Below are 24,838 nucleotides of genomic sequence, written 5' to 3'. Positions count from 1 at the left end.
AATAGTATCCACATCACGAAGTGACTGGGATAACAAATTGATGGCGGCCTTGTGGGCCTATCGTACAACTTATAAGATGGCTGCAGGATAGACGCCCATTAGGCTGACTTATGGAACAGAGGCCATTCTACCCTTAGAGTTCTTTGTCCCTAGCTTAAGGATAGCAGCTCAGGAGCGTTGGGAGGGAAGAGAGGCTTGGACCAACTGCTTGGTGGAGTTAGAGCGTCTCATGGAGACTCGACTCTTGGCCACCCACACTCTGATTTGTGAGAAGGCACGAAGAAAGATGTGGTTTGACAAGCATGTCAAACATCGCAACTTTGATCAGGGGGACCTCGTTCTACTATACTCTGTGAAGGGTCACAAACAGAAAATGAAATTTCAAGGACTAGGACCTTTCCGAGTACATACAATTAGTAGAACAAGCATTGTTGAGTTGGAGACGCTTGAAGGTGAAGGAATAGGCTTCTTCAATGGCAGTCGCATGAAAAAGTACTATCCTCCTTCCCCCATCCATTGCACGAGCCACCTATGCTTGAAGCCCCTGTCAATGTCTGTGTGGCCACAATTACCGAACTGACAGATCAAGATGAAGAAGCAGTGGCACCCGCCTACCTACGAATCACGATCACCGCAGAACGGACGTATTCTTTTGATGCCTTGATCGACGAAGGTGTCGGCTATAATATCTTGACGCATGACCATTGGACACGCATTGGTCAACCTAAATTACAGTCTACAAATGCTAAACTCAGCCCATTCGGAGGCAACACTTACTCACTCTTAGGAAAATGCAAAGTGGCCATCTCTATCAAGTCTAAAAGTGTACCAACCTTCTTTTATGTATTGCCAAACACTAAAGAGGCCGGTAATAAGTCACTACTAGGTCGCACTTTTAAAAAGCAGATGAATTGTAATGTGGGATATAACCTAGATCACATCCATCTTGCTATAGGCAATGTGCGCATAGTGACTACTTTCAGCAATGGTTATCTTGAGCCTTCTACAATTGCAGAGCCACCGATAGAGAGCCCTACGGCCATGCCCATGACCAAGCCTAGGGAGAAGGGCTGTGATATCTCACCCCATGCTCAAACTGCTAGAACCAAGCCCACCAAGGCCATTCACAAGGCCAAAGAGTCCACGCTCATATGGGTGCCAAAACGACAAGGGCCGCCTCCTTGTAAACTGCAGAAACATGCTTCTAAAAGCAAAAACTATCAGTCACAGCCTAGAGGTAGCTTAGACACTATCGACATAGGCACACTACCACGCCGCGATGGATCCCCAAAGATCTCTTGTGAGCATAAGGATACTATGAGGGCAACCCTTGGATATGGGTGCCTAAGAGTGGACACTCAAGAGGCTCAACTCTAAGCAACCTCACTCCAGCTAGAGAGCCTTGCACATACGGAGCCCAGGCTGCAAAGCAAGCTGGACCAACACCGGTTGTGATCAATGAATCCCAACTCATTTATTGTCCAAAGCTAGATGCCCCAGATTTATCCAAGTCAGAGGAGTCGAGCACCCTCATGCCGGCTCAAATAGAATGTAGCACACCTCCTATGCCACTGGAGCCCCCTGCAGCATCTCAAAGTGCTCCTAAGTGTAAAGTCTCATCTGTGACGCTATCAATGGAGTCACCATTATGCAGCCCAATTGCACCATCACCACCAGCAGGTCTTAGGCCTTCGTATGAAAGACGATCTTTCCTTTCAGTGGCCAAGGATCTTGCTGAGACCTTGGGAGATGACGTAGTGACATGCATCAAGGAGTTAGACAACACCTTCACTGCATTCGCTAGGAGCTATGAGAGGCTTGACTTAGGACTTCTTGATGAACCCCTTGCTTCTGATGTTCGTGTGTTGCCATGCACTTGGGAAGACTACGAGTTTATGACTGTCAAATTTCCCAAAATTTCTGCCGAATTAATCGCTAATGGAGAAATCTCAAAGGAGTAAGCTGTTCTCAGAAGACTAATTACCTCTTACCACAAGCCTGCTCACTCTACACCTGAACCAGAACTAGAGGAGCTCACGCAGCTAGCCAGCTCTGCTTCTTCGTTCTTACAACTGTGGTATGCCTTGCGCCTCCAATGGGAGAAAAAAGGCTGTTGTATCATGACCAATGGCGAGCAAAGAAGGGCAATCAAAACAATTAAACACGACCCTACTTATGTGGCACCTCTTTCATTTAGGGTTTTGGCCACTACACGCAACATACATTTAGATGGCCAGGTGTTGGCCCACCCTTACATTGACCAATTCCTCACGGAAGAGGAGTTGCACGTTGCTAGTCGCCTCAACTCCAGGGACATCTTTCATGATGTCTTGACCTATATCACCCAAGCTTCCATACGACCACTGAACTTGATCGCCATGCCTAGCTCGAATATAACCCTAACCTCTATACTTGGCTGTTGGCCAAGTAACTCGCCCCACAAAGTCCATGTGAGTCCTCCTTCTTCCCTTACTAATCCTAGGAAGGATTCCCTTAAAACTTAAGGAAAGGGGGGGTGGGGGGGGGAAGCAAAGTGAGAGCCAAGTGATGTAGCAAGATGTATAATGGATGAAAATGATCAACTGAATTCAAATAGGAAAGAATGCAAGGAGGAAATAGATGTTGCTTCTAAACTATTTCCAAGTTTCATGCCTCTGAATTAGCACAAAAAATTGTCACACGCATTCTTTCTTGGGTTTTTGTTGCTGATGAGTCAATTCATAACGCTAATGTTGGCATGGTGTGATGACAGGCACCTACCATGGCAGGACAGGGTAAACTTCCATTCACTGAAGAGGAGCTGACAAAGTATGGAATCAACGTTGAGACACGTGGATTTAGCCAGTTCACGTTCAAGCATACCATGAATTTAGATGAAGCCATCTTGGAAGAGCCGGCAGTGAAGGAGTTGGTGGACAAATGCAACCTCCGGAAGTACGTGAAAAAGGTCGGACAAGCTGTAGATTACAGCATGTGCGCTGACTTCTTAATGGAATTTGATGAAGGAAGGAGCTGTGGCACGGTCACAGTAAGGACTGATGACTAGGAAAGAAGGGTGCAAGTGCCCCTTAATGCAGCTATTGTCGACAAAGCCCTGGGGCTTGTGTACAAGAAGGAGAGGCACCCAAAAAGAGATGTGTATGCCATGATGGGAGTAAAAAAAAAGGACGTGCACACGGTGGATGGAATCAATTTGGCTGATATTCCAGACCCTGTGACAAGGATGCAAGCTAAAATGGTCCATGCCCTTTTCTCAGGACACAGATACAACACACTAATGAACAGAATCGAGTGCCATTGCTGGAAAGCATCGCTGCAGGAGTTCTAGAGGAGGTGAATTGGAACGGCTTTGTCCAGAAAACTATCAAGAGTTCAGCCGCACTCCTGGCTCCAGCCACAGCACCAGCTAGTGGGGAATCTCTGGCCTCTACTGCACGATCTGCAAGAAAAAAACCAGCCTCGAAAGCCTCTACAATCAGATACGGAGGTGTCCTGACGGCAATCATTGATGAGGCCATCAAGGATGCCGATGTAGATGAAGAGCAAGCTGTGCACCGAAGCTCACCTCACCACGAGGAAGAAGGCTCGAGCGAAAAGACGGTAAGTGACAAAGGTGAGCCGAAAATACCACCCACTCAAGCGGCCAAACCACGGAAGCAAAAGAAGACTGACAAGAGCCAGAAGAAGAAGGAAGAAAGACTGAGCAAAGAAGAGCGAGCCGAGGTGAAGAGGGATCAAAGAGAGTCAAGGAGGGTGGAGGAGGAACGAAGGAAAAAGGAAGAGGAAGAACTCGAAAGAGTTAGAGAAGAATCAAAGAGGGCAGAAGAAGAGAGGCAAAGAAGGGCGGAGGAGGAAGTCGACGAGCTAAGGATGGAAGAACTGGCTGAGTTGGCAGAGGCCACTTGCAGATCATTTGAAGAAACCCATGGGGGAGGAGAGATCGACCCTTTGAGTCCCCGCCATGAAGCTGAAGCAAGTTGCAATGTGGAAGCGGCCCCAGTGGTTGTAGGCAAGGGCAAGTCCTTGCTGCACCCCCTGCCTTCCTCCTTCGTGCTGGTGCCAACCGATACCACAATCACCCCGTAACCAACGCCCTCTTTAGACACGGCCCAACTGATGAGCATGATGCAAATGCTTGTCAGTAAAGTGGCTGAGATTGTACCGAAAATTGGAGCAAAAAGACCCGCTGCCGCAGATGCCGAGTCCAGGAAAGATCCAAAACGACAAAAGCTAGAGGCATCAACCACTACAGCCCCTACTCCCATGCCACCTAGTGCGGACTACAACTCTTATGTGGCTAAGCTTCTAGCACAATTGGACAAGGTGAAAGAAGAAAAGAAGGTGGCCCTGGTGGAGCTAGAAAAAGAAAAGGAAACTTCGGCAGCCTTAAGGCTAGAAGTTTCAAAGCAAGGAGCCAACCGAAAAAGGGAGGTGAAAGCGCTACAAGATCAACTGGAAGCAAAAACGAAGGAAGCCCAGGACAATGAGAGCCGCCTAAGACAAAGGCTGGAAGATGAAGAGCAAAACCTGGTGGCAGAGCAACGGAGCTTAAAGTTACTAGTGCAGCAATATGCTGACCTGGAACAGAGAATTGCCAAACTAGAAAGGTGCAGACAGATAGCAACTCAAGAAGGCGAGCCAAGCGAGCGACAAGAGGATACTATAGCTTTTTAGCTATGGTATGGACTTGAGGAACAAGACATGCTGGAGAGAGAGATAGAGTTTCTAGCACAGGAAAGGCCGGCAATCCCCGCAACAGAAGCACGAAGGCTACAACATGAGGCACAATGACTGCAAGGTGCATTGGAGATTGCCAAGGGAGACACAGAGGCCCTCATGGCCATGGCCTTCACATAAAGAAGATTCCACCTTGGAGAGATCCAAAGCCACGAGCAGCTTGTGCAAGAAAAGTCAGAACTAATTGCTGCGGCAGAACAGAGATTCAGCATTGCAAATCAAGCAAAAGAAATTCTTGAAGGACAGCTGGCTCGAAAATCTAGGGAGAGGAACCAACTCTGGTTCTTAACAAATGAGCAGTAGCAGGTGGTGACCACCTTGGCAAGTGAGCTGGAGGAGGAAAGAAAGAAGATGGATGAGAGAGCCAGTGAGTGGAAAAAGAACAATTTTGAAAGAGTTAGGCAATTAACAGAATGCTTAGCGGTGGCTGAGTGCGGGAGAGTGCTTGCCGAGTCCAAAGCAGAAGCCGCCGATGTATGCGCCAACGCACAAAGGCAAGCCTTCCTTAGCACAGTACTACATGTCACCCAAGCAAAGGGTAATGATTCAGTGGAGAAGGTAAAAAGGAAGCTAGAACTGACTACCTAAGCACTAAGGTATGGCCTTCAAGAACGGGAGCTTCCAACAGGCACAAGAATCACAAAAGAGCAGCAATTTCACTACCTGCGCCGTGCCGGCCTCTCCACTGTTGAGCTTAAGGAACTTGGGTTCGAAGACCATGAGCAGCCACCACCACCACCACCACAAGCGGCCCCAGAAGTTGCCGAGTAGAATGTCGAAGAGGGTTTGGACTTTGAGCAAGATGCTGAAGAAGAGCAACAAAGAATGCCCAGTCCGTCTCTACCAGACCTCCTGCCTGAAGAGCCCAAAGATGCCCACATGCTCGAGCACATTGTGGCAGCCAGGAGAAGATGACATGAACTAGCAGAGGAAGCCCAACGTAGGGCACAGTCACTGCCAAGACAATTCCCTGAAGAGCCGGTGCCACTACGAGGGGATCCCCATCCTATCGATTGGCCTCAGAAATTGGTCATATGGCGTGAACGGGAGTTCCAGACGAGGCCATTTGAGCTTTCATTTGCTTATCCACGCTCTCTGGACCGTGCGTTGCCTCTAGGCATCCTAGCCAAGATCAAGGACATGGCTAATGATCTTGCAAACAGGTGGATAGAGGAAAGAAGCCTCATAATGACCAGATGGAGGCAAGAGCCTGCAGACTACTTGGCAGGACAAGGTAAATAGGGTTTCCAAAACTGTCCAAGGCTACGAGGCGCAGTCGAGGTGGCAAAAGAGGATTTGGGATACCAATTTTGATGCATGGACCGCCTTTTGCAGCTCGCTCCCTGAAGAACGCAACAACCCCATCTACATGCCCTACCCCCGTAGGCATGGAGTTGCCTATGATCGAAACATTCATGGGGATTTTGACTTTGCTAGGATATATAACGTTAATGCCCGAAGCCTCAAGGAATGCCTAGTCTTTAGGTTGGAGGATCTCCTTCCATCTATCAACTGCTTCCTCGCGGATTTTTCTTCTTGCTCGAATCCAGCCTTCTTAACAACCTGTAATTATCTTAGGCTTATCAAGTTCCTACTAATGCAGAGGCCCACAGCCGAGGAAGCCCACCTCCCTCCACTCTTTTTTGATATCAACCTAGGGATAGATAGTAGAGCCATGACTAGATTAATGATGAGGGCAACCCTGCTTCCCTCCTTTTGCCTAGAAATCTTAGAAGATATGAATGATACCCACTTCATGAGGTGCAATCATCCTTTCTTGTCATCCACACCTCTAAAGGCCCGGGCCACTATTAAAGAATATCTACAAAGTTGCGCATTTCTATCCCAATGCTTGCGACCACCTCGTAATCAGACTGAAGGTGATAGACATTAGCCAGGACACCTTCCTTGTGTGCAAATTCTTATTTTAAAAAAAAAGAGAGAAATAAAAGAACAAAAAAAAAAGCATGAGGGCTCACTTCGCTCACCACACCTAGGGTTCACCCCTAGCCCCTCCCCCACTTCATGGTTAGGGCACATCAAGGGCAGGACTTCCAGACCTGTCACCCTAAGTTTTGCACTACACCTTCAACAACACATGAACTAGGTCCTCAAGTGTGGGGCATTACCAAGGGTTTACCCAAGGTTAGACCCATCTCCCAATTCCATTACACATGCACTTACACCACACCGTGCGACAGACACACCCCTTAGGGAGTGCACAACTTTCTCTTGCAGGCTATGATCGTGACTCAGTGAATGGCTACCTAGCTAAAGGAGATCATCCACAACATCTGCTAATGCCCAAGAATTTTTCGTTGAGTCGGACAGAACACCACTACAACAGCTTCAGGAAAAACTTTTGCATATTCCGATGGTTGGATGGACCAACATACTTGATATAGCCGACCATCTGCCTGCTGATGGCTGCCATCACTGAACCAAATCAAGCAGAAGGAAAAATCAGTGATGGACCCACCATTGGCATAGATCTTGGAACCTCATATTCTCCAAATGATTAGAGATCCCCAGATTCAACAGCCGTCACAGAATGGGAGCTACAACTGTGTGACAAATGCCGAGCATCTTCATGAAGTCTAAAGCACGCTGGAATCTCTCCTGGTCATCGTTAATCAAACTCCATCACCTCTCATTCACAACAACACATTTTGATCGTGGTCATCTACCCACCAATTTCACTTAGCAACAACCCCAACTACCCCACTATTCCCCACCACAGTGCCATGGGACTGGCACTCAGCTAAGAGGGGGGTAATGTTTACCGCAGCACAGAGGATCGGAAAATGGAGCAGAGGAGCGGGAAAATGGAAGAAGGAGATAACCGAAAGAGCATAGGACAAAGGAAAAAAAAAGGCGCCCCGGATGGAGGCCAGACCCTAAAAAATTTGAATGACGACCTCTCCAGAAGGCCTCAATGTCGCCTCGAGAAAAGAAAAGAGTAAAAGCGCTCCCGAATCCTTGTAAAAGAGTGCTAGGCTCACTCCTGTGCAAATTGTATGCATTAGTTGGGAATGGGATAGGTTAGAATGGTGGGAAATGGGAAAAGAGGGCCTAGGCTAATGGCCGGCAATGTAAAAAGTGGGGATGACCGCCCAAAAAGTAGGGCATGTATATAAAGTTCAAAAGTGAATGAGAAGCTCATTCTTGTGTGTGGTGGCCAAAGCTTCTTCTTCTTCTTCTCTTGTTTTTTGCCTTCTTGCTTGTGCTTGAGTGAGGGATTGAGGGAGTGTGAGGGAGTGAGGGAGTGAGTGTGTGAGAGTAAGGGATCGTGGAGAAGAAGCCCCCCATCTTCTCTCTTCATCTTCTCTTCTCTTGCGCGGCTATGGAGGATGGAGCTTGATGGAGAGGGCTTGAGGTTGCTTGAGCTTGTCACAAGGATCAAGGAACTACCGGAATGCAAGAGAAAGGAGGGAACTTGATCGAGCATCAAGGTAAGCTCACTACACCCGTAAGGTAGGCATTGCGCGTTGGCTATGTGAGAGGTAGCCATGGCCGCTCGGCTTGAAATGCTTGATCAATAAGCGGTCCGTAGGTCCCGGGGTAGAGCTTCGTAGCTCCCCTTCAATACATATGATAATCTTGTGTTTTAGAACCTATCTCATAGGCTTGTGTATGATACATGGTACTTTTGGTATCGTATAAATCGTTGCTAGGTCATATAGCACCAAATTAGGTAAATTGGTGTAGGATTTAGTACTATATAGGGAACCAATGAGACTTTTGGTGCCTTCTAATACTTTATGGTGGGAATGATATCGTGCATGCATTTTGGTACTATTTATAAAGAACTAAATTTTACACTTTTGGTACTATACATGCCAAGGAAGTACCAAACCTGGTACTTTGTGAATAGTACCTATGCCTTTGTAGTACCAAATTGTATACTTTTTGGACTGTACATGTCAATCATCCAAAAAAGTACTAAATTTGATTGTGAGTAACAAATTGGGTACTTTTGCTACTAGGTATGATAGCAATCTACAAAAGCACTAAGTTTGGTACTTTATGAATAGTACTCAGGCCTTTGAAAAGTACCGAATTTGAACCTTTTGGTCTTGGAAAGTACAAATTTGAATCATTACAAATGTTATCCAAACCTTTGCAAATATTCAATTTAATATCTTTGACACTTTTATGTTTATGTCATAAAGGAAAGTACCAACTTTGGTACAATACTAATAGTACCTAGGCCTTTTTCTATCTCCCAATTTGGTACTTTTAATACGATAAGTAATTGTTTTTCAAGAAAGTATCAAATTTGGTACAATACAAATAATACCTACTAGGTAGCAATTTTAGATTGATGTGATATTGTGCCACTTGTAGTATTCACGAAAAGTTCACTCATCGAGCGAGGGACCTTGAGCTGTGTCAATGTGTTGTAGATGCTAGAGACAAGGTTGTATGACATTTGCACTTTACAACCTCGAAAATGTTTGATGGTGTAGCAATTGTTGAAATAGTTCCTTTTGCTTGCTCATTGGGAGGTCTTGAGTTTGCTTGCACTAACACCGTGCTGATGTTGAGCAAATGTTTGTCTATTCTACTTTGCAACAGATGCAAGCTTGGTTTGAGAATGATATTGTCATGCAAATAGGGGTTGGACAGATGGTGCCTTGAAGTCATCAAAGCTCGAGAAGCACTATAAATTGGGATTCTATATTGTCACACAGAGAGAGAGAGAGAGAGAGAGAGAGAGAGAGAGAGAGAGAGAGAGAGAGAGAGAGAGAGAGAGAGAGAGAGAGAGAGAGAGAGAGAGAGAGAGAGAGAGAGAGAGAGGGCTATGGAGATGATGTCCAGAGCTCTTGGGGGGAGGAAAAGAGAGGGGGGGGGGGGGTGGGGAGAGAGTGAATAGGCTCGCAAACCCTACTTTCCCCACCCCCTTGACAAGTCACCATCAATCCTCACCATAAAAAATCCATAAAAGGATGTCTTAAAACCCCTTCCCCCTTTCAAAAGAGGAGGATTATTTCATTTCTTCACAATATGGTTTATTCGATACGCAATTCACCAAAGGCATGTGATGTCAATGACACCACATTTTGTACCACCAAACTGTGCTTTCAACCTTTTGCCATAAATTTGCAAATAGTACAATTCATGAATTATAGCATAAAGTCTCAACATAGATAGGATATTTTAAAAAGAATGTTTCTTTACTAGTCATAAGATCCAATGAAAGGATTGAGAATAAGATTTCACAATATCATTTCTTGAATTGCTGGATGAAGGATACATTAGAGGATCTTAATTTGGTCCATGAATAGTAAAATTAGTAGTCCCAAAATGTGTGAAAATAGGGTGAATTTCAAAAACATTTACTACATTCTCAAAGATATTAAATGCTTGTTCAATAAGTAATAAAATTACTGCTTTGGTGCTTTGGTACCAAGCCATAAAAAATCTGTGGTAAGTATATCTACCAATATAGAAGAACCTATGGTAAGTATATCTACCAAAATTCAAAAGAATACTAGTCTTTTGAGATTGTGTTTGTAATGGGTTAGAAATGTAGGGATGCAAATGGTAAAAGCTAAACCACCTCCAAAAGCAATGGCTTCAAAGCATAGTGGTAGTACTAACTTGTTGAAATGCATGACATTCCCCTCATAATTTATCGAGGAATTATCCATCACACATATTTTCTCCTCATTCAATCAACTTATCCAACAATGGCACAAAAGAGAAAGTTGGTAAGAGCCTAATGTCACACCCTAATGCGTACACATTATATTAGCTTCTCCACTACTTTATACCATCTCAAAATCACAAGCATACCTAAATTTTAAGGCATGTTCAAAACAAATTTATCATACCTTGTGACTAAAACATGCAAAGGCATGCTAAGGGTATTTCAGGTAACACATTGGCGACATTATTGGTTTAGTCACACTTGAATGCACGATTGAATTTCTAAAGGCAAGGCAAAGGCCATACTAGTGTTGTTCGAGTAGATACAAACAAATATATATCAAAAGTGTAGAAAGTATAGAGCACTCTCTTATTTCTTGGATTGTTTTCCATGCAAGCATGCATGCTAGTAGGGAGCATGGAATATGTCAAAACTAAAAATTGATGGAATTGTTCACATTTACTATGATTATGATGAGAGAGAGAGAGAGAGAGAGAGAGAGAGAGAGAGAGAGAGAGAGAGAGAGAGAGAGAGAGAGAGAGAGAGAGAGAGAGAGAGAGAGAGTGTGTGTGTGTGTGTGTGTGTGTGTTTGTGTGTACAAAATGCCAAAATGGTTGGAGAACTCATCATATAGTACAATTTGATAATACAAACAGATATATTCCAAAAGTGTAGAAAGTATAGAGCACTCTCTTTTTTCTAGGGTTGTTTTCCATGGAAGCATGCATGCTAGTAGGGAGCATGGAATATGTGCAAAACGGAAAATTGATGGAATTGTTCACATTTACTATGATTATGAGAGAGAGAGAGAGAGAGAGAGAGAGAGAGAGAGAGAGAGAGAGAGAGAGAGAGAGAGAGAGAGAGAGAGAGAGAGTGTGTGTGTGTGTGTGTGGTGTGTACAAAAGGCCAAAATGGTTGGAGAACTCATCATATAGTACAATTTGATGATGTCTCATCATAGATACCACCTAAGTAAACAAGTGCTATCAAAATATATATACATCAAACTATTAAACTATAAAACCTAAATATCTTTGGCAATAAAGAGATGAGAAAAACTAAGACCTTGAAATAAATCAAATACTAGGAAAAAAAACTAAAATAAGTCTATTATACGCCCATATAATATCTGCTCATCTCAAAATCATCTGCATAAGATGATGTAGCAAAATCATCCTATGAGGTAAATTTTGAGATGCAAAAGCTACTTTCACACACATTGAGGAAGTTTCCTTCACTAGTAACTTGATATCATGTAGCATGTAGGCATTCTCCCTTGGAATGATTTAGTCTCATGGCATACACCAATTTCTTCTATTTCTTTGCCCTCTTTTTAGTTTACTTATGACTTGTACTTCTCCAGTACAATCACCCTTTGCAAAAAGGAAGAATTATTTACTAGCTAGTAGCAAAAACATCCCATCTCTTTCACTTGTTTGCGTTGGATTATCCTTTGGAGTGTTTGAAGGTCATGAAATGCTTAAATAATTGGTTTGATTACTAGTATTCACGATCATATTGGTCACCTCTAAGTTGTAGTGCAAGTGGATTCTATGGTTTTTTGTGGTATTATCCTTTATAAGATAACTTCATAGATGGAGACAATCTATTCCACTTCACTCTTCCACTTCATAAATATAATCTTCTTAAACAATATTATAGCTTTTCCAAGTGTTTGGTGTTTCCTAGCTCTCTTTTGGCTTTAGTTGGTTGGTTGGAAGGCCTTTCGTATATTTCAGTACTCTTTTTACTCTTGATGTGTGAGAGAAAGAAATAAAGATATATTTAACATTTACATAAGGCCAATGTGGCCTATGAGACAAAATCCCAAACACATCCATGTCTAATGTCATCTCATCAAGGTGGAGATAACATTAAAATAAGTAAATAGAAATGAAACAATGTTGAGAATAATTGTACAATGGGACCATGTTAAGAGTAGAACCATGTCTAGTGTTGTGCTGCAGTAGATAGAAAAAAGAAAGTCAAATCTAACAAAACGATGTATAGAAAATGTAGTGGAGACTATAGGTTGTAGCTGATCTCAAGGTCTGCACACGATCTTAGCTATGATGTAATCCCTAACTACTCCATTGATATGCACGGTGGTAAGTCTTCGGTGTCTCTAGATAATGCCTTTGATCCGATTGTGGTGTGGCCTTCTCGTGCATGGTCCTAGTAGATGGGGTCGTCATGCTTGAGGAAGTGAAATGGCTCTATCCAATGTGACTCCACACGTGGAATGGGAGGTGTTTGGTAGGGTGGCTTTGTCTCTACTTGGCTAGTAGTGTCAATATCAGACCTGTGAAAAAAGTCTCACTGCTTTGTGTGTGGGTCCCTTTGAGTGAGTTGGCCTCCTGTCTCACCATAGTGTTGTGCGGTGCCTTTGGAGCTCTAGGAGGAAGAGACCTAGGCATCTTTGGTCCTCCTACTCCATGACATGAAAAGACCCAAAACCATCGTGGAAGTGGCAGTGGTACCATCCTCACATGTCATAGTATACTTATAGACTAGATACTTCTACTTAAATTGCCTCAAACTACTGCAGAAAATTTTTAATCTTAGCACCATAAACTACAATCCATCCACATCAAAACAAAACTGCACACTGGCGAAGACCTGCATTCCAAAGAATGTGGGGTCAAGACCTCCCATTAAAGCATTAAACTACAAAAGTTTAAAAAGTTCGAATCTCTGAGTTTATCCGGTTGTGATTTTATCAAACTACAAGAGTATGATCCAAGTCTCCATCTCAGATGCCTTGGTTCTTAGCCCCATCTTCACCAACAGACAGGTCCACTTTCCAAAACATGAATGTACCGCAAGGAAATTCTCATGCAGAAACTGCAAAAACTTTCTGATGATAGGAGATCCCAAAGGATCACCTGAATTGCAAGTACTTAAAAGGCCTTTATGGATAAAATGGCTGCCTATTAGGGTGCCTGCCTACTGGAGTGCTTGCTTTCTCTTTTTCATCAAAAATTTGAATGCAGAAAAATGCATTTAGGGGAAAGCTAGAAACTTAGAGATGTATGTAATCCTTGGTTACTAGAAAACTATAAGTCACTGCTACATTTTGACTTAATATTATATGTCGATACTCCGATATGATACAAAGAATTAAAGAGGTTTCAGGCGCCCAGTCAAGTCTCATCAGTGATATTTTACAAAAATCAAGAAAATGTCACATGTACAGAGAAAAGGGCCTAATGTGTGATTGTATGTACAACCCCACCTATATGCAGCGCACCCATCTGTTTCGACTAATCAAGGTCTGTCTGCTGAGTATAAGCTGAGATTCGATGTTGGAAGGCGTAAGTTTGTGCAAAGATTGGAAAAGGCCTCAAATTTGAAGGGATACCCAAATTTTCATTTGGAAGGTTTTTAAAAAATATAACAATGTGTTGGTTTTTGCCATACGGCAGAGTTTATTACGGGTGGAGGCTGTTTTTCACCCTCACAAATGCTCCTAGAAGCCTAAAACCCCCTTCGAAGGTTGTTGTGACCTTCAAATTTTAGGCCTGGATGGGAAATACCTGACACCGGCAATCATTTATCAGGCCTCTGTTGCTGTTTATCCTCTGGATGACTGATCCTGCAATCATCTAGGATCTCCTGACTGCCATCACCATTTTGAACAAGATTTGGAACTTCATCAAGGATTCTCTTTACAGTCCTGCATGACATCTTTCCACTTAGTCTCACTGAATGAGTAGATTGTGATGGTGCTTGATTGCTTTTGTCAACATCACCAAAAATTTTAGCTGCCAGTTTTGGCTTCACAGCAGTCTGCAGTTTTGTGGTTTCCCATACAGCAAAATCTTTGCCTGAAGAGGCCAGCTTCCATTTTGATGAGTCAGGAACCAGGGGTCCCATTTCAAACCTGAAACCATGAAGCGAATCTGTTATCAGCATGAATAATAAGAAATGCTGGCCTGTTTTATTGCAAGTCATTCTGATGCTACCTGATGCGCATAAAAAAGATTCAAGCTCCTCTTTTTGACTAATAGTATGTTCACTGATTTTAATATCCATGTAGGCAGGACTTTATTCAGGACAAGTATCTGAAAAGATTCCCTACAGTTCAAGTCTGGACTCTGCAGCATGGTAATGGTCTTTGGAATAGGCATACGCATTGCAAGGGTGTAAAAAGGATTCTCACAAAATATGGATAAACAAATTGCCTTCAAAGAAAAGGCTGTTTCTTTGGACCATCTTTCACCTAGCCCCTCAGGTGATCGGGCATTATCACCCACCAGATTGGTTGGTCACATAAACATTGTATTCATGATGTACTCAGTTGCCCTCTGCGGGGATCTTTGTACTTTGTATTTTACCTCCAGGGGATTTTCTCTGAGGTATTATTAATGGAAATTTCTCTATTCTCTGGAAAAAATAAGGCTATTTCTTTGGAGATGTTTGAGTGGAGTGCTTCCAATTGGAAAAAACCTAGCCAATGACAAATCTAGTAGAGTTCTTTTGCATAAATTTGCGAGTAGTTATGTGCTAGATTTCCTTCCCAGAGATCTGGGGTACAATTTTGGCTGTTTGAGAGATTTTTTTGGGATCATCAAAGTGTTTCAAGCTCTCCAGAGAGAGAGAGAACATCAGACGCTTTGAGCAATATGGAAAGAAAGAATTCATGCACTCCTTGGACAGTCTGTTGATGCCTACAGTTATTGACCCTCTATATGATAGCTGCTGTGTTGGCACATTTCTCACAAGATCTGTTTTACCATTGTCTCTGACATTTTTTTGGATAATCATTCCTTTGAGAACTCTCCTTTGTGTACATTCATTAACTAAAGAACACTGGTTTCACAAAAGAAAAAGGTATGGGGTGTTCAACTCAATGCATGTGACGAGCGCACATTGTGGTCTTGGAAGACCATTCCTAGATGATAGCCAGCAACCTTAGCATGCTGTGCTAGACAGTAGCCATTCACTTCATCAACCCATGCTGGAGTTCTCCGAACTACTATACTCTTCAAACAACTCAGAAAATGGGCACTATACGGAACTCAGTAAATGGGTGCTATACTCAGAAATGAATGCAGGAGTGGACAAGGGAATTGATCATATTTACAATGTGGTTCAAAAGATCTGGTCAAATCTAGGGTGAAGCACAGTTCTACATGTGTGACATGAATAGAGGGTTGCTAGATGTAGAAGAAGACTTTATGCATTCAAGCAAAGTTGAGTTTCATGGACTATAGGAGTTTTCATCATAGTTAAAGGGAAACTTTGAAACGGTAATGGAAACAGGAACGGGAACACCACATCATCAAGGGAAGATGAGGGTTACATGATATCCTAGTTAATAAGGTCTAAAGACTTGCACTTTGAAAGCTGAAATTTATCAATATGCAAGAACTCACAGTTGTAAGTTGGAAGATGCCAATGAAGCTATAAGATGGAAGAAGTTGAGAGAGAGAGAGAGAGAGAGAGAGAGAGAGTAGTTGGAACGGCCCCGCCGCCCTCGCCTGCAGGCCCCGCCGCCGTCGCCTGCGCCTGCAGGCCCCGCCGCCGTCGCCTGCAGGCCCCGCCGAAAACACCTCGCCCGAGTGCCCCCCCCTGCCCCAGCTCCGCCCGCACATCCTGCAGAGGTGCGCCTTGCCAGATTTCAGCCCCTTTACAAGTCGCGTCTGTCCACCATCGTCGAGGGCTGCATCGACGTCTGTTGCTGACTGTCGCGCCTGCTCCCAGAGCTGTCCAGACGCCCTGTTTCCCAGCTCCTGTGAAACCCTAAATCTGACCTTCGTCAGAGAGGCAGCGTCCGGAATCGCGTGCCCTCGGCTCTGTACACAGAAAGAGAGAGAGAGAGAGAGAGAGTGTCGGTCAGTCCTTCTGTGAGATCAGTTCGTCATACACGATGGCTGGTTTGGATCTGGATTTCCTAGACCAAACGGTGGCAGCACTTGGCCCGGACTCTGATGCTGAGGAACCCGAGGATATGGTTCCGTGCACTGAAGAATCGCCCCCGGGTCCTGACATCCAGCCTGCGGGCAAACGTACCAAGCACACCCCGGAAGAGATAGGCGTTACTCCCGATCGTTCCTATGCGCAGGTTGCTTCGGATCCGGTGGACTCTCAGGAGGTGGACTGGGAGCATCTGTTGGAATTTGCCAACACTCTGCTTGGTGAATATGTTCAACACAACCAGGAAGCCTTCTCTGCCTCTGCTCCAGACGATGTTCTGGAAGCTACCGTCGAGCCAAAAACTGTCCTACGCTCCTTTTCGGTATTTTATGATCGCGCGGTGATACTCTTCTTCACCGGTTGCATTCCGCTGCTTTCCCGTATTCGCCAATGGCTGTAGAGTCTGCTACAAGGGGAATGTGTTGAAGAGCTTTTTGTTGGATCCCAGGGTTTTTTCGAGGTCCTCTTGAAAACAGAGACGCACCGTGCTGCTCTTCTGTCTAAACTGCCTTTGTTTTTTGATCGTCGGTTGGTTCATGTGGTTCCATGGCGCCCGATGGCAGATTTCCAGCGCCTCCTATAACGTGAATGCCCTGTGTGGGTAGAAGTGGAAAATTGTCCGGCTGTTTATTGGCCGCTATTAAAGGATGCTATGGCTGCTGTGGGCACGGTTCTGGTCCCTCCCAGTCTCAGGGCTGTGAATCGCAACCGCTTGTGCATGTTATGGGATACTGCACGGAAACGGCCTGCATGGTTACGCCTCAATTGCTCCGGCATGCATCCGTTACACTTTCGTTTGAAATGGGGCAATTTTGCTGGCCATTGCTTTTCCTGTGGACAGTTGGGGCACTTTATGGCTGAATGCCCCGAGCAACAACACGTTTCAGATACAGCTCATGTTGCTCCGCCCATGGAAGATATGGTGTGTGATGCTCCGCCGCTGGATCCTACCCACCCGCCCCAAGTTCTGGCCAAAGGTAAACAACAGGTTTCGGGTCTGGATTCCCGTGCTACTGATTGGGTTGAAGTACGCGCCAAAAAAGGCAACAGGATTGGTGCTGGCATGGAGAGTACTGGGCCTTCTACCTCACACGATTCCATGCGAACATATATGCGCAGGAAGGAAATGATGTCGTCAGAGCGCTCTGCTCCTGCTATGGTTTCTTCAGCTCCCCGCCACCAGCCCGCCAGGAAAATGTATTCGGATCGTCTCAAGGGTCCACCTGCACAGCTGGCTTTTGATACCAGAGGCAACGTCATTACTCCGTGGGACCGTCGTTACCCACGTTCCAACCCCAAGCAAGCCGATATGCCCTCAACTTCCAAATCTGGTCCTCAGAACTCTTTTGCGGTGTTGGCAGATTTCTTGGATGAGGGAGTCCTGGACATTCTCGCTGACAAAGTCAAATCGAGGCAAGCTGTGCCTCGTACCTGATTGTGTTTTGTATACACATGAAAATAGCCACGTGGAATGTGCGAGGAATTTGTTCTCGCCACAAGCAACATGCCATGTGGACTGCATTGTATGAGAATCAGTGGGATGTCCTGTGTGCTGTTGAGCACAAGAGTCACAGTGATGCCGGTAAAGTTGTGGATTGCCATGGCTTTCGTTTGTTCTATGCAGGAACACAGGCCATGCATTATTCGGGTGTGCTCATGATTGTACATGCCAAATATCAGCCGGTTCTTATTAAAAATGATGTTCATGGCCGCTTTTTGGTGGTCGAAATCTTATTCGAAGGGGAAATCCTATGGTTACTTGGCCTCTATGCTCCGAATGATTCGTTATCTCGCCGGGAGCTTTGGCAGACTTTGCAGACTTCCTTGTCACTTGGCAGACGCGGCTTCTTCATGGGGGATTTCAATATGTGTGTTGATTCTTCCCAGTCTACATCGGAGCACTCGGTCATGGATGCACCGGAAAGTCGTATGTGGCACGACTTGGCTCTTGCTGTTCTTAAGCAAGATCTTTGGTCCTGGCTACACCCGTCTTCTCCAGGCTTTACTTTCCATTCGGCCCAGTATGCCACAACATGGTCGCGGTTGGACCGCATATATATCATGCAGAATGATGATTTTCTGCCTGAGATGCTCGAAATAAAAGTGTTGCAGCAATATGTCTTGTCGGACCATTTCCCTCTACAGTTCGAGTTGCTTGCACAACCCATTGCCCCCTTCAAGCAATTTCTGGAGAGACTCCCTTTGCGTTTCAACTCCTCCTACTTAAAGCATACAATTTTTCAGGGCTATATGCAGCAAATGCTTGACAGATTCTCCTTGGACTTTTCCTCTCAGGGCACTGCCTCATTTGACCGATTGCTCTCTAATGTGCAGCGGGTTGCTCGGCAATATGGGATCTATCATGCCTCTCTTTGTCGGCGCCGTCGACAGGCAGCGGAGGACCTGCTGCTTTTGGTTTGCTCTCTGCTGATGGACACTCCGGATGATGCATTTCTGCTTGCACTGGCCCTGCGGGTGGCCGATCTTGTTAAAGAATTCCAGTTAAAATCGTATCAGCAGGCCAAATTGCAACATCTAACAGAGACTTTGCAAGATAGTGCATGTCAGACCCACAAGTTCTTTCGAGCCCTCCATGCCTCTCCTGCTCGAGAGAATTTGACCAGACTCGAGGATGCACAAGGCCACCTTATCCTGGATCCACAGACTATTGTGCATATGTGCAGGAATTATTTCCGTGACCTTCTCGGTTCCGCTTCTCCTCCTTCAGCCCAAATTACTCAGGCCCGTTCGGTCTTTTATGACCTGGTCCGCAATCAGTTACCCCAGGACATGCAAGCTACTCTGGAGTCAGATATTGGTGAAGCAGAGGTTATGGATGTCTTGTTACACTTGCCCAAAGATAAAAGTCCGGGTTGGGATGGTCTCACCAATGAGTTCTTTGAAGCTTTCGCTACCCAACTGGCGAAACCATTGCAGGCTCTGTTTCAGCAGGTGTGGGAAACGAGGATCATGCCTCCCTCATGGAAACAAGGACTTATTAAACTACTTCCAAAAGTTCCTTCGCCATCTAAGTTGACACACTGGCGCCCCATTTCTTTGATGGGTTCCATGTACAAAATCTTTTCCAAAGTAATGGCGAATCGGCTCCATAAGCATCTCCCTGCCCTTGTGCACCCTCTCCAGTACGGTTTCATTAAGGGCCGAAATATTCTACACAATGTTTTGAATGCCCAATTGGCCATTGATTATGCCCGGCATTCTAATCAGGAGGTGGTGTTGATTCAACTGGACCTGGAAAAGGCTTTTGACTATCTGGACTGGTCTTTTGTTGCTGACCTTATGTCTGCTATGGGCTTTGGTGCTCGGATGTCTCGTCTGATCTACACCATTAGTGCTGCGGCGTCTTCGCGAGTCATGCTGAACGGAGGTGTTACTGAGCCATTTGTCCTTGCCCGTTCTGTCAGACAGGGGCGCCCTTTGAGCCCTTTATTCTTTGCCCTTGCGACACATCCAGTTCTTTCCATGTTATCACATATGGCCGTCTCTTCCCAGTTGGCCGGACTGTCGCTTCCTACAGGGCAACATTTCATTAGCCAATCCCTGGCGGATGATACTTTTATGATTTTGCGTGCGGACAAGGATAACCTTCGAAAAGCATTGGATGTTTGGGGTCTCTTTGGCCAGGCGTCAGGCCTTCGTATCAATCCGCTCAAATCAGCCATTCTAAGCTGCACGGAGTCGGACTTGCAGTCCTTGGACTGGCAAGGTCTGGTTGTTGCTCGAGGTTCCATTGTCAGGCATCTTGGATACCCATTGGGGGTTGATGTTCCCCCAAAGCAGTTTCTGCAGTGGATTTCTCAGAAGATGATGGCCAAGTTTATGTACTGGAAGTCTCAGGCCTGGCCTTTTCATGTCCGCCTCAAAGTAGCCCAGATAATTATGTTGCCAATGATCACATATTTCTTGCCATTGTTGCCCTGGACTCCTACGACTCTGAATGCTCTCACTCAGTCTATTCGCTTCATGCTCTGGAAGAAGGACTCATTGAAGGCAGGTATTTCCTGGATCTCGTGGTCGCATGCGTGCACCCCCAAAAGCATGGGTGGCGGAGCTATTTTAGATGCCCAAACTCACATATGCAGGCACTCCGTTGGTCCCTTTTCCGCGCCATGTGCTCGAATGATCATCATCCGTGGGTCGCTATCGCCCGTTCTTTCCTTGAGGGTCATGGGCTTCGGCATGGCAATACCCGACTCCGGAGTTCTTGGTGGCACGTTCTTAATGCGGATTCGCGGTTTTCCAGTTCTTCTTCATCGCTGCTTACTCATTTGGTGTGTTCCTGGAAACACGTCCTTCGAAAGGCTCAGTGGCACCCAACGGAGGATCGCCTGGCTACTAACTCTTTTCAATTGGAATTACTGGCAATCTCGCGTCTACTTTCGTGGGAAGGTAAACATGAGCTTAGACCACAATTCAACCGGATGGCACGGTTGGGCTTGTCTTCAGTTGCGGATGCCACCCTTGCCAGTCGCAATGTGCTTATCTCCTTTCGTACTACTAGGAGGATTTTCCGGATCCCTCGTGGATATAGGCCTTTATGGGAACAGGTCGTGACGGTGCTCCAGAACAGACAACCCTTTCCTGCTCTTGCTTTGGATCATCCCTGGCAGGATTGGGACCTACAAGGCCGGCTGCCTTTGAGCAAAGCTTCTGCTAATCAAGTGTATCATCTCCTGATTAAAGATAATCAATGGCTAGTTACTAAAGCGAATGCTTTATGGGGATTGCGTAAATCCCGCTCCTGGTGGAGGGTCACTGTGATGGAGGGCTGGGTCAACAAGACACCCTTTAAATATAAAGTCTTTCTTTGGAGAGTGATCATTGGGGGTCTTCCGCTTGCTTCGGCTCTTTCCAAGCGACGAATCTCCAATGGCACCTGTTTCTTTTGCACCACTACTATGGAAACCGCTCGCCACCGATTTATTTCCTGCCCCGTCGCTAAGAAGGTCTGGTTATTTTTGTCGGCCGTTTGGCGAGGGGTGGTTGGTATCACACTGCGTCCCTTTGATTGGGTTTTGGGCCAGCCCAAATACCCTTCTCCCGCACAGCCACACATGAAGCTCATGTATCACTTTCTTCGATACTGGGGCTGTTGGCATAACTGGACCATTCGGAATGCTTTTCTGTTTGACTCAGCCCATAATGTTCAGCGACATATTGTGAGGCTTAAGGGCCTCTTGTATTGGCAGTTAGCTCTTCTCCATCGTTCTGATTTGCTCTCTACGGAGGACTTCCGTCCTTGGCATATGGCAATTTCCTCCGCATCCTTGCCATGAAATTGTAACTTGTAGTACTTAGCACCTCGTCGCATGATGACTTGCATTGTCGTCATGTATCTTGTAATCAAGTAATCTTGTATTTTTTTCATAATTAATACAATTACCTTTTACGAAAAAAGAGAGTAGTTGGAACCAAATCGTTGTTGTGATCCTTATTTTAGTTGGTCATAATTTGATAGTCATAAGTGCTGGTCTGATAGATTGTAGTTGGAACCAAATTGTGACGATGATCCTTATTATGATTAATCCCTTTTTGCTTGCAAAGATTGTAATTGATATGGCTATCCAATTTCACTTGATCAACACTCAAAACAGCACATTTGTGGCCTAAAAAAGGATCTCTCTTCTTAAAAGGGCACAAACTTTCAATTTTTGACCATAAATATTGCATCCTATCCATGGAGACTTTTTATGTCTCAAAATGTTTTCTGAAACGTTTCAGGTTTGGCCTAAAACGCCACATGGCGCCGTTTCAGCATTACCAAATGTTTTGGTACAGGAAACATGTTTCAAGAGAATTTGACCCCATTTCTGCGTTTTGCCCCTTCCTAAGTGCCATTTCAGGCCATTTCAAATAACTATGGTTTTCATACACTAGGAGATTGAACTTGCACCATTTCAGGCCATTTCACATAACTATGGTTTTCATACACTAGGAGATGGAACTTGCACCAGTACAAGATGTGCCACATGAACTAGAATCTGTAGTGTCAGCATTTGCAGTTGAAGACTGAGCATCAGGCTTTTTTCAAATGCCCAAATAACAGTGTGAGAGCAACAGGAACTTCATGCATCTACCCTCTTCAAGCCTCCATAAATACGATTATCATGTTTGGGATATCTCCAAGCTTGTTGGAGTACTGGAAAACAGACATTAGAGTAAATGCAGTTTTTATAAACATGGAGAAACATGCATAAACATGGAGTCATGTACACTCTATGTATCCAAGGGTCTCACAAAAAGCACATCTCAATTTCAACTGCAGCCTTGAGTTTGAGCTCAAAGTGAAAAGCTAGAAAATGAGACAAGATTTATACGGATCAATTAAGCCACTTCCCACTTTTATCCCTTGTTCCACAGTCATTGACTGTCAAAATAAGAGAAGGGTAAGGTGGACCCCAAAGCTTTGAATTGGTAATTCTGGTGGCCTACTATCCTCTTGCTTTTTCAGGCTGCCCACTTGTGCCTCGACCTCTTACAGTCCCTAATGCGATATAACTGGGTATCAACAATTCCTTCCTCATACTTTAATAGATTCTGTTTCAATGCACAGCATGTGCTTCTTTGCTGTAAAGTTTAGGGATTCCAGCAACAAAATCCACATAGCCACTCAGGACCAACATAATGGAAAAATATTAGTTGCAACTAATAAATTGAAAGATCAGAATGTTTACACCGTTTTTCTCAAAAGACAGCATTTCAGTGCCATGAGTAAGTCCAGGATCAGATAGTACTGGTGATTGATGGTGAAAATTGTTCACAATCACTATTTACCCATCTCCTTTAATGATCAATTTCAAGTCAAATCATATTCCAAGTACTAGTGCAATCACTTCTAAAGATAATATAACTTATGGTAATTAGACTCTACAGTAAAGCAGGATCATTGAAATGTTAAGGACTCAATCATCAAGACTACCAGTTTAACTCCAATACCATAAAAAACTTGAACATAATAATCTCTTACCGGGAACCTATCTTCACAAGCAGTTTGTCATCTATTACTGCAACATAAAGGTCCGACTCTGCTGCTTGAATATCAATTTTACTTGCGGCATTGATTTGCACTCTTTTCCTCAGCTGAATCAGCTCTGTGATTTGCTTTTGAAGGCCCCATGGGAAAAAGTGGTCATAAAACTACAGTTGTACAGAAATGAGTAAAACTGCCATTATTGGCCGGAAATCACTAGCTCAGGTCATCAAATACATTTCCATGCTGTCTTGCAAGGATTACATAGTACAATTCAGAACATTCAGGAAAACTTACAATGCAAGGTGTGCCCGAATGCGTAAGAATATAAACATATCCCAACAGCACTTTGTCATCAGGAAAATGCCAATGTCGTTGTGTTGAACCGGTATCATGATTATCAATAAACGTCACTGCTTTTTGTGGATACCACCCTGCCTTCCTTTGACATGCAAAAGCAACAATGCTTGTTCAATAATCACACTATGGGGAATTTTGGTGCCAATTTTCTCTGTTCATTGTCAAATGAAAAACTGAAGGCTTCACAAATATAACCTATCAATCCTGGTGGCTTTCCCTGTGGATCCCTAAGCCTCCAAAGCTCTCCACAAACAGCAGTTTGCAATATGCCTTTGGTTGTAAAATCAAACACAGCTGAAACTCCATCAGTTCCATCGATCCAGTCACATAGCGCTTGACGGTGAGCATCTGGAATATCAGTCAACAATGTCGGTATAACTCACAAACTCCCATCATAGATTTTATTATACTTTTATAATTGGACATGCAAACATTTACAAATGTTTGGAGAAACTGCAGAATGGGGCCTTCATGCCCTTTTATGGAACATCAGTCAAGAATGCCAGCATTAATTCACAAACCCACACCAGAGTTCTTATCATACTCATATGCTTCACTATGCAAGCATTTACAAATGTTTAGGAAAACTGAAGAATGGGGTCTTCAAAATGTCATGCCATCTTGAAAAGATACATTTACCTAGCCTTTTAGCCTTTTTCCTAGGCTCTATGTTTGATATATGGAATAGAAGTTTTCATCGTAGCTGCATCCATGCATATGCACCATGATGACTTGAAGATGGACATGCAAAGGCCAAGTAGATAGTTTCCAATAGTCTATCTTGGCATAGAGTTTTTGGATAATCCAATCTATCATTTGTGTTTGAGTAGTATTCCAACCGAAGGATAACCAAAATGATGAACAATATGATCAGCAGACGGAATTTCACCAGGCCAAAGCAAACAACGTCATGGCTGTTCAAAACTTTCACGCAGTCTGGATCCTTTAAAATGAATATTTAGACCAGCAACAAGTACAAAAGTTTTCATAAAATTCCTTAAAATTTGTTCATAAATTTTAGACATGAAAAAGGAATCACCAACATGTGCCTAAGCGAAAAAGTGAGAACCACTAGGTAAAATTGACCCAACTAGTTAGATAGCCCATGAGTCACAAACTAAGAGGGAGATTTGGAATCCATGGCACCAATGGCCAGCCATTAATGAGCACAGATACGA

At 44.4% G+C, this 24,838-nt stretch overlaps 1 protein-coding gene across 1 annotated transcript in view; it reads right to left on the bottom strand.

The window, feature by feature from the left end:
- Window positions 1-13,239: 13,239 nt before the first annotated feature.
- LOC148011744 (alpha-amylase-like) overlaps window positions 13,240-24,838 on the bottom strand; it is a 108,441-nt gene continuing 96,842 nt past the window's right edge. Inside the window, exons 5-8 of the mRNA XM_087670265.1 lie at window positions 23,856-24,008; window positions 23,598-23,734; window positions 23,298-23,467; window positions 13,240-14,273 (exon numbers count right to left, since the gene is read on the bottom strand). Of these exons, the coding sequence (XP_087526391.1) occupies window positions 13,940-14,273; window positions 23,298-23,467; window positions 23,598-23,734; window positions 23,856-24,008 (794 nt within the window). The 3' untranslated portion in view covers window positions 13,240-13,939. The remainder of the gene's footprint in view (window positions 14,274-23,297; window positions 23,468-23,597; window positions 23,735-23,855; window positions 24,009-24,838) is intronic.

This window comes from Lygodium microphyllum, chromosome 28 (assembly GCF_053477565.2).
Source record: "Lygodium microphyllum isolate KBCC chromosome 28, Lygodium_microphyllum_v1.1.10, whole genome shotgun sequence".
In the NCBI taxonomy this organism is placed as follows: Eukaryota; Viridiplantae; Streptophyta; class Polypodiopsida; order Schizaeales; family Lygodiaceae; genus Lygodium; species Lygodium microphyllum.
Note: the sequence above shows the minus strand (reverse complement) of the source record. Positions and strands in the feature narration are given on the sequence as shown.